Below are 9,940 nucleotides of genomic sequence, written 5' to 3' on the forward strand. Positions count from 1 at the left end.
TTAGGGATATGTGACAATGGGATTATTAAATTGGTCCAATCCTCCAACAGGAATATTTGTCTCTTAAAATCATTCTAAAAACCCCTAAAGAGTCAGTGTATAAGTTCACAGGGTATGGCTCTCTGGATGGAAACCCTGGCAAAAAGAGATTTGCAAGGACTACCTGTGTCTCAGAAAATGAATGAGATAATTTCATTAAGCTAATGGTGGGCATATTACAGTTCTACCAATAAACCTAGAGGTGGCAGTGTATAATAATTGTTCAAATAAAATACTATCCCTAACTGACATTACCTTTAGAGTCATGTCATCAGAACAGGATGCCAGAAGATTACCAGTGGGATCCCATTTGATTGCATTTACTTCATTCTAAAAGCAAACAGTGAGAAAAAAGTTGAAGTCTTCATTTGCATTATGAATGACAGCTTTCAAAAAGATCACGTTGGATAGTAAATACACATACTTGTATAATCAATTAATATTCTAAAATGTAATCCTCAACCCCCACCTTCAGTTGACCAACTGTACCAACACTTATTACCTTTTAATCACATTTTCCCATGGCACCATCCTGCTTTCTCCTGCATAATGGTTACCGCATCCACCAACCTCACCAAAAACTCACTTAGGCTTAATAAGCACGTGACACCCGGCTATGTGCACTAGGACTGATGCTTACTGCTGTAACATAAAAGCCCACCTCAGCTGCTTGCTGCAGTCATCTACTGCCTCTCACCAAGGATCATCTATTATATGTGTACAATGCTTAGTACAACAGGGTCTTAATTCCCAATTAAAATTACTACCAATACAATCAGACAGCAAATCCAAACTTTGCAATCTGTTTCAGTACTTACTGTATGACCCTGGAAGGTTTTGATAGGCCTATCTTGTCCTAATTTACAGACATGAATACACATATCTGTGCTGCAAGAGGCAAATGTGTTGTTACTCTGCCAGTCAACATCTAATGCTGGTGCTAAACAAAGGGAAAATGAGAGATAGTTAAGCAATATATATATTACAACATATATCACAATGTTTTGAAAGGGTTGATTTGTGAGTTTTCTGTGTATCATTTTGTAAACAGGAACAAATGCCAAAAGGGAGTGACTTAATTTTATGATAGGATTCAATGGAATTTAAACATTTCAAGAGCAGCTTCAGTGCCGACAGATAAAAATAAGTTTACCAAGAAAGAATCAAAACTGGAAACATTTTTTAAATAAACAATTATGTAAAAGTTAAGGGAAAGAGATACAAGTCTGTTGTAAACACAACCCCTGGGGTGCACTGGGAGTATTTAGTAGTGACCCCACTGGTTGTTTTCTGCCTATGTGAATGTGGGATGCCTATGCTGACCTTAAAACGGTTTTTATATTTTTGATAACCATAAATAAAATAAAAATAGAAACCACAAGTTTTCTATTTTCTGTTTTCTAATTCTTATCTTTGGTTAAGTTTTTTTAAGAGACATACACATCAAGCTAGAAATTTTCATCAATTCTTCATCTAGGAAGGAAGACCTACTCCATGTCTCCAGATACAGCAAAGAGGGCCAATATATACAGAGCATATTGCAGTTAGTCTGTAAACCGTGTGGTTAAAATAAAAAGTTAGAAATAAACCTTAAATATCACAGAACTTGTTTCATTTTTCAACTTTTCTTCTACTTTAGATCATTCTGAACAGTCATCTCTAAAATAATACGTACCAGAATGGAAAGGAAACTGTTGTTTGGCTTCTCCAGTATGTGCGTCCCAAATTATTGTGGTCTGAATAAACAAATAACAAACTTGTAAAATTGTTGTTCAGAGATTTTTTTTTCCCATCATTAACTTTATTAGGTCACCTAATCCCAGCTTCCCACTGGCCAAGCCTTTTCCCCATCACACACAGTTCTATTGCCATGAAGTTCAGTTTTGTATAACCCAAGCAAAGACCACCTCGTCACTATCTTTCTCGCAGCGTCTTTTACTTTTTTGTTAACTTCCTTTCGCTACTCCTAATTATACTCCTGTTGCATCCTTATTACTTTAATGTAAAAAAGACTTCATATATAACCTTAAGTCTAGTCATATAAATCAACCCTTTTAGCTCCCTTACCAATTCTGTTGACAACTTTTGAACTGTTTGTTAATACCTCTAGCACCTTTCTGATGAACAAAGTATTTCAGTATAAAATATACAGATTTTAAAAAGAATGCTATTGTTTATTATAAGCCTCATCTTATCCCACAGAAGTCAAGGGGAATTTTGCCACTGAACTCAATTGGAATGAGAACAGACTTTCTATTTTCTTATACAAGGTAGTGTTGGAAAAGGCTCTTGACATTTATGCAAGGACATCTCCTTGCCAATGTAGGATATTTTCTTACACTCAGTTCTCAGTTACTTTGTCCAGTCTGGTTTTGAATGGTTCAAGCTAAGAAGGTTTCCATCTCCTCTGGCAGGTTTTTTTCATAGTATAATTGAGCTTACTGTTTCCTTTGGAGTTTGTGTTTACCTTTGCAGCCTGCCTCTGGGTTATAAATCCTGATGAGCCTAAACAATACTTTTCAGTCCTCTATTCTTCACTACTTCCTGTCCTCACTACCATCTGCAAAACCTCCTGATGCCACAACAGCTTTGAATTTAATTACTATATTGTTTATTATTCTTTTTTTTAAGATGTGAAATAAAACCTGGCTTAACAATGACCCTCTTTGCACTGCACTGGCCAGTACCCCCAATGATATTTGGTGGTGCTTCTCATTCTCTGCCTACCCATTAAACCCATTTTCAGGCTCTTCAAAAGGTTCAGGGTCCAAAATAAAATGAATCCTTTTTCCAAAGATGAATTATCTAAGTTCTAGATAAGAATGATCTACATTCTTGATAATCTGGCTGTAAACTGTGGTAATGCCATTGACTTCAATGGAGTTATTTCTTACATACATTGATGTCCCTGAGAAGAGAGTCAGAATCCACTGCATTTATACCACTAAAGTCATGAGTCATCCACTAAATTTGAAACTATAAAATACGATTAAATTTGTCTAATGTGACAGGTTCTTTATAAACCCATATTTGTTTTCTTATTTCTTATTTGGTATTAAACTTCCTACGGCTTTATTCTTAAATGCTCATAAAAAGTTTTGTTTAGTCTCAATTATTCTATAATTTAATTAACCAAAGGTTCTCACCTTGTCCACTCCTGCACTTAATATGAAGTTTCCTTTCTTGTTCCATTTTAATGCAAATATAGGACCTTTATGTTGCCCTAAGGTGCTGGCAAGGTTACCTGAAAATTTACATTGAAACGATTATGTTGAAGAAATGAAAAAACATGTTGCGAGCCACTAAGCAGGAAAATCTAACAGAACTGGACAGCATTTCACTTACCATCTTTAGTCCATATCCTTGCAAACCCGTCATATGACCCAGTTGCTAGAAGTGTACCTTCACTCTGCCAGGAAAAAAAAAAAATGGGTTGGCATATTATATAACTTAAAACTAACAGGCACACTCACAGTTCAACCAGAAAGCATTTTGTACCAGGTTTATTTCACAGACTGGACTCTAAGAAATGCACGTGGCAAGATCAAAAATCAGTCTGACATAACACTAATGTAGGAGTACTTTGTCAGAAGCAACACCAGATACAATGCCTTGCGACAAGTGCATTTTTCTCCAAGTACTTGCAGCACTGCCCTTTCTGCTTACATTCCAATCCAAGGATGTCACATCTTTGTTGCTTGGTACATCTTGCCCTCCTTCTCGTATACAGTGTCGGAGTACCAGCTGCGTAGAGCCACTGGTGCTGTTTTCACTAAGGTTCCATATCCGTGCTGTCGAATCTCCAGAACTGCAAAACAAGCATAACATTGAATTTAAAAAAAAAAAAAAAAGATTGAGAACAATCTTGACAATTAGGATGTTTTAAAATTGGAAGCCTGGCATATTGCACCCAAATCCTCTGGCAGCTGTATGCCGTCAACCCCACGTACCTTGTGGAGAATTCTATTTTCCCCAGGGCCCAAATATTCAATGTCCAGAAAGTACAGGACAGCGGCACAGGATATTGTGGTTATAGGGCATACAGTGCTGCGGTGAGCACCCATTTGATGTTTTCTCCAAAAAACATACCCTGAGGCCAGAAGGTCACTAACAGGGTTCCAGGCACAGATGAATACTTCAGATTCATGACCACGCAGCACCACTGCTTTGTTTGGAGGGATTTCAACATCTCCATCCACTTCCATCATATCCGTGTGATTATCTGCATTATGGGAAACAACAGTGGAAAGAATACGCATGTTTATACCTTGGGGTAACAGGTTTGTGGGATGAATTTTAACTGTTAAGCAAATTCAAGAGGAGTCAAGTCACATGATTCATGCTAAGATTTGCAACAGCAACAGTGATTTTTGTCTCAACATTTTCAGGTACCCAAATTATTTAAAACAGAGTTAGATTTTCAACAGGTGCCAAGAACCTTCCTTCTAAACCTTAGGCCTCTTTAACCTGTCTCTCTGTGGATACCTACAAACTGAGGCTAAATCTACTTGCGAAAAATCTCTAAAAACTGAATTAACAAAGCATATCCTCCCTACTGGCCAGCCACTATGCAAAAAATCTTTTTATGACTTTGAAATAACATACTTCTAGTGTTTATGAAACACTGACACTCACATTTTAGCATTGAACTAGGGTCACCAATAACTGGCAAGACAACAATTCAGCCACTTCCCTTCTGAAAATGATCCTACTAAATATGCAAATAATATTTTACTAAATGTGTAGGAAATTGATTGTATTATATACTCATGGGAGGGTTTTTTTTTGTTAGTCTCATATTGTGAATATATGAGTTTTCCACATGGAAGATGTATCAAATCCACATTGTTCTGTAAAATTAGAAAGATCTTCACTGCCAAGTACTACCAGTCTTTTATTGATTATTTAAAATATATCCATCCCTAAGAAGAGTTTTCTTGGAGTAAATGAAGAATATGAAGAATAATAAAGAGCTCATCTGTTCCACATATATTCATAGCAGGACTGTTTAAACAACACCATGTCATACTTACTGCTTAATTTAGGCTTTAAAGGTTTTTTGATATTATGTGGATGTACGAGACAAAAGAAGAGACTATTACAGAATACCTGTGTTCAGATAGGAGTACCACATGTAAAAACACTGTTTCAATTTAAGAGAATCAATGACACAATGATTTGGTGTTGCAGCCAGCAGGGGTTGCTGGTATATTACCTTTTATACAGAGCTTAGTTCGAAAACTTAAGGTCACAGCTCACAGTTAACAAGCAAACAACATTATGGATTTTTAAAATGTAAATCCTAAAGCATGGAAGTGATTTGTTTGAACAAAAAACCGAGAGCATGTCTCAAAGTCCATGTATTATGTGATAAATGAAAGGAGCTAATAACATCAACCCTAAAACTGGGGAAATAAAGCAAAAGATTTTAGTGGATAGTCATTCAAAATCCTAAACTAATCTTTACGTGGGTTTGCGCCCCCATTGTATTCTTTTTTACTATAACATTCATGAGTCCGAGTGCTTCCAGAAGTAATGTTCACAAATAGCAACTGTTATATAAAAAACTCAATTTATATGACCAATTGCGACTAAGGGGCATAAATGAAACACTGCACAAACAAAATTTGCAGGCGCTTTTGTCAAGTAATGCTATCTAACACACAAAGAGAATAATGATCTTCTGTTATAAACTGGAAGAGATGTCTTCTGTGATCAAAATGATTCAACATTAAATTTACAAGTGGGGCTAGGTTCTTTTACAAATCCAAGATCTTCATGGATAAAAGGAGCGGCCATCAGAGAACCACAGATTGGCCCTGTTTCAGTACCAGTCAGGGAAGCCTATTTACACTGAAGCTGAGGACCGTGGTAGGCTGGGGAGAAGCAGTTGCTTCTGCAGGCTTTATTTCAGCTGGGCCCTGTATCCATAGCCTTCAGTAGCATAAAGAAAATAGGAATATGGCTAACAACAGTACTAGTGCTAAAATTAAAGGACCCCCCACCCCCCCCAGATCTCCACACATGCCACACTTACACAAACCAAGCCAGGAAAAGTTATCTAAAGGTGAGAAACTCTCTGTTAAACTATCACACGTAAACTTATTTTCTGAAAGTCTAGAGGTTACAGATACCCATGCTTATTCTTCTTACAAATGTGTTTGCTGTCTGCAGAGTAATCTACAGAGACATTAAATAGGATAAATGACAAAAGACACAGCTACTCAATGGTGCATGTCATCATCTTCTGCCTCAACTTACTTGCTATAGTGTGTGCTCCATTCTCTTCTCCATTTGCAGTATTTTCTCCATTTTTTGCAGATCCCTGTGGGTTTGTTGCAGCTGCAGCTGCAGCAGCTGCTGCCTGCTGTTGTGCAAGTTTATCTCTGTAGGCTTGTTGTCTTGTTTGTACCACATCAGGCATTACTGCATCTATCAGTGAGAGAGACTCTATAGGCCTACCATCAAACAAGGTACCATCCTGTTTTTGAGTGGAGGAAAAACAAACAGAAAAAACAATACCATATATTAGATGGCCTTGTTAGCAAAAATTCCTAAGAAAAACTAGTCAGTCTAAAAGTTAACTGAAAAGAAGATGATAAATCACAAACACAGAAGCAAGCAATCTTCCGAATATTTCATTTTTCTGCACCGAAGGCTGAAAGTCTGCTCAAAGGTTGAAGTGATCATCATATCCATTTAGTGTACAAACCACTATAGAGACTCTGGGACCAAAAAATTTGCTAAATTGCCTAAAACAGCCAAAAAAATGTATACTACCGACGAATACAATTTCAGATACGAGGGGCTGCAACAAAATTCCAAATGCATGTTTCAAGAGCTGCGAATAGTTCCAGTTATTATATTCTACTGGACTAAACATTTCCATGAACACATTATCTGGAGAACCACGATTTATTTTTTTTTCTTATCTCTCTTTTTATACAAGAACAGTGCTAACACACTTGAAAACAACCACGAAGAAATTTATCCTGAAATGGACAAGACCCAGGCAAAAATAGTTTCTCCTACATTTGTGAGGGCTTTGCAAAGCTCTATTTTTAGAAGCTTGGAAGAATTCCTGGCGATAAATATAGGCTTCCCTCTTCTGTTCTGAACTTTGCTTCTTTTTTATGACCCTTTCCTAGAGAATACATTTATTTTACTGGAGCTATGAATCTGCAGCTAAACCAAGTCAGAGGGACAAGGGAGATGGAGAGGATACCAGAATTACTGCAAATTTTGTATCCTGGCCACAACCGAAGTGATACATATTAATGGTTGCTTTTGTAAGATGCAAACGCTAATGGACTTGATGGCAACTCAAGCAACCAATATTTCCGCACTGCTGGAAGCACACTCATGGAATAATAACAAAGGCAGCAAGTTTCAGTGATTTTGCTGGAGAGTAATAGGCCTCTGTAAAACAGGTCTGCACCTCCATCTTTCCCGTCCGGCCACATTCAAACCTTTTCCCCTTTCTGGAAAGCCATTCTTTTTCTATGAGCCCCCTCACTTCATTACACTGATAAATCTTCTACAAGAGAGCTGTGTGGCTTTCTTTCCCACACTCCACCTCTAGAAATGCGGCAGCTACTGTAGTTGGTTGAACCCAGGCTCTCTTCTCGAGCCGTTCTACTGCAACTTCTTCAAAAGTTGCCAAGATTACAATAAGTGTATTTAAAGGCAGGCCAGGCCATACGCTTTGAAAATCCAAAAGCAAATAAGAATCTTTACTGAAAATCCTAATGTCACTGGTTGAGAAGGGAATCATGGGTCAAAGATAAAGGGAGCCCTGGGCCTGTTGGTAACTAGGTGCTCCTGCAAAGAAGGAAATTGCTCCCAATATTGAAAGGGAAGCAAATAAAGAGCCTGAACAAATTCTCAAACTCTTGAACTATTCACCCAACAGAACTCCAGACTCTTTTGTGATATGCTTGCTGTTAATCCCTGGTCTTCCAAGATGACCTTCAAAGCGGAAGTTATGAGGTTATTTTATCTTTGCTATTATTTTATTGTACTTTTCTGGATTAACTACGACATTGCATTTGAGGAAAAACTCCACAGATCATGGATCTTTAACTGCACCAGCACACCATGCTGCGCGGGTGCACTGTGCAGAACCCTTACACAATTATGTCACTTCGTTCTGGTTCCACCAGTGGAGTCATAGTGAACACCAGCAGTAAGGCATCTGAAGTAAAAATAAATGAACAGGACAAAAGAGTGTTAAGAAACAAATACTAGCATTAAAACGTGATGCCAGCAAGTATATAATACTTGCGTAGGACAGGTAATGAGAAAGCTACTTACCTCATTAATACTGACTTCTGCCTCTACATACTGCAGACCTTTCTGAATGATCGAAATCAAAGCAGCTGGTGGCACCAGAGCACCATTTATATTAGACTGGCTGATATGGCTCTCTATACCAAAGGTAAATGCTGAATGAGAAAACCCTAAAGACAAAGGAAAAACAATCAGTATACAGTCACTTATATACTGGCGGCACAATTTCTCAAAGCAAGATCTTCTGGTAAGAGCCAAATAAGCTACTGCAGTGGTATAGCAAATATACAAACTACGAGATAATTATATAAAACTAATATATAAACCATACACAGCCATGCAGTCAATTAGAGACCTCATATGTGTTTCCTTTATTATAGTTTTAATGTGTAAACTATACAAACCTTAAGTTATATACAATATAACAAATGTTCATTATAATCGGTTAGCAGTTGTAACGAACATGTTTAGATAAAAAAAGAATTAATTTTTTCTCTGTTCTTTTTTTTTTTTTAAATACCTTCCCGACAGGGTTTTAGAGGAGGAACAAAATAGAAACAAACAAAGATAAAGCACATTCCTTCAGTAAAACTGATTACAAGTTACTAGGTTATAAAACTAGCCAAACCTACTGACACACCAAAATTCACTTGTTACATTTCTGTCCTCATTGCATATGAAAAAGAAGAAAATCTCAATGAGTGCAGAACTAAATTAATGACAGTGCATTTTAATTGTGCATGTTCTGGTACTTAAAACCACATTATTGCTATACACTAATTCAAAGGTGAAAAGTTTATCACATTGAAACACTGGCATGGATATTATTTATTTGATTGCCCTGAAAAAGGTAAATTTCTTGTAAAGGAAAGATTTGTTTTAGACAATTAATTTTGGTCTTACGGACAATTATCCCCTTAGATCTCCTTCCTTAGAGACTACTGAGTTCTTGCTGCAGACAACAGGAACTACAAAATTTATATAACTAGATTAATTTCTTGAGCACTAATTCTGTGACAACAGCAATCTGGAAATGGAATAAGAATTTATAATGGCGCTCTGTAAATTCATCTGGAACAGCAAGGTTTTTTTTCTGGCAGGCAGAGATGGAAAGCTTCTGCCATCCATGATTGCTTCTTGGTGCTTCTCTCTCTCACCCTAAGGAATCTCTGAGCAGAGGGCAGATGCCACATTGGTCTTCATCAACTCTGACCAAAAATCTCACAGATGAAGCCACAAAATTCCACTCAATCCCCCCAAAAAGCACCCATTTTAGTCAATGACAAATAGACCTACAACCAGAATGCAACTGGTTACTGACTACTGAGTTGAAAACTCCAATTCGTTAACTACCTACTATAGCTCTATAATGTTTTTGTAACATTTTCCAGAAACAAGAGTCAGCATGACTTCACAGATGCATTAGCAGCTGATCTATTTTCATTACAAAAGTGTGGAGTCTGTCTTCATGCCATCTCACTAAAAATAAGCTAGGATAAATACAGAAAATGATCACTTAGATCAGTGGCTCCCAACCTTTTTTTGCTGAGACGCTAAATCCAGACCACAACCCCCCTCCCCTGACTCACTCATGCCCGTGCAGCTCACCAGC

The 9,940-nt window shown here is 37.3% G+C and overlaps 1 protein-coding gene across 4 annotated transcripts in view; it reads right to left on the reverse strand.

The window, feature by feature from the left end:
* Nucleotides 1-9,940, reverse strand: part of TBL1XR1 (transducin beta like 1 X-linked receptor 1) — a 256,969-nt gene that overhangs the window by 19,621 nt on the left and 227,408 nt on the right. For 2 of the 4 annotated variants that reach the window (XM_019503322.1, XM_019503321.1), the window contains 9 exons: nucleotides 8,353-8,498; nucleotides 6,301-6,520; nucleotides 4,129-4,279; nucleotides 3,706-3,847; nucleotides 3,385-3,448; nucleotides 3,186-3,283; nucleotides 1,715-1,775; nucleotides 858-979; nucleotides 295-369 (listed from right to left, as the gene is read on the reverse strand). In XM_019503322.1, the coding sequence (XP_019358867.1) occupies nucleotides 295-369; nucleotides 858-979; nucleotides 1,715-1,775; nucleotides 3,186-3,283; nucleotides 3,385-3,448; nucleotides 3,706-3,847; nucleotides 4,129-4,279; nucleotides 6,301-6,520; nucleotides 8,353-8,498 (1,079 nt within the window). The remainder of the gene's footprint in view (nucleotides 1-294; nucleotides 370-857; nucleotides 980-1,714; nucleotides 1,776-3,185; nucleotides 3,284-3,384; nucleotides 3,449-3,705; nucleotides 3,848-4,128; nucleotides 4,280-6,300; nucleotides 6,521-8,352; nucleotides 8,499-9,940) is intronic. The other 2 variants (XM_019503323.1, XM_019503324.1) reach the window with 2 other exon arrangements.

Source organism: Gavialis gangeticus, unplaced genomic scaffold, assembly GCF_001723915.1.
Source record: "Gavialis gangeticus isolate Ggan-Ray unplaced genomic scaffold, GavGan_comp1, whole genome shotgun sequence".
Taxonomy (NCBI): domain Eukaryota; kingdom Metazoa; phylum Chordata; order Crocodylia; family Gavialidae; genus Gavialis; species Gavialis gangeticus.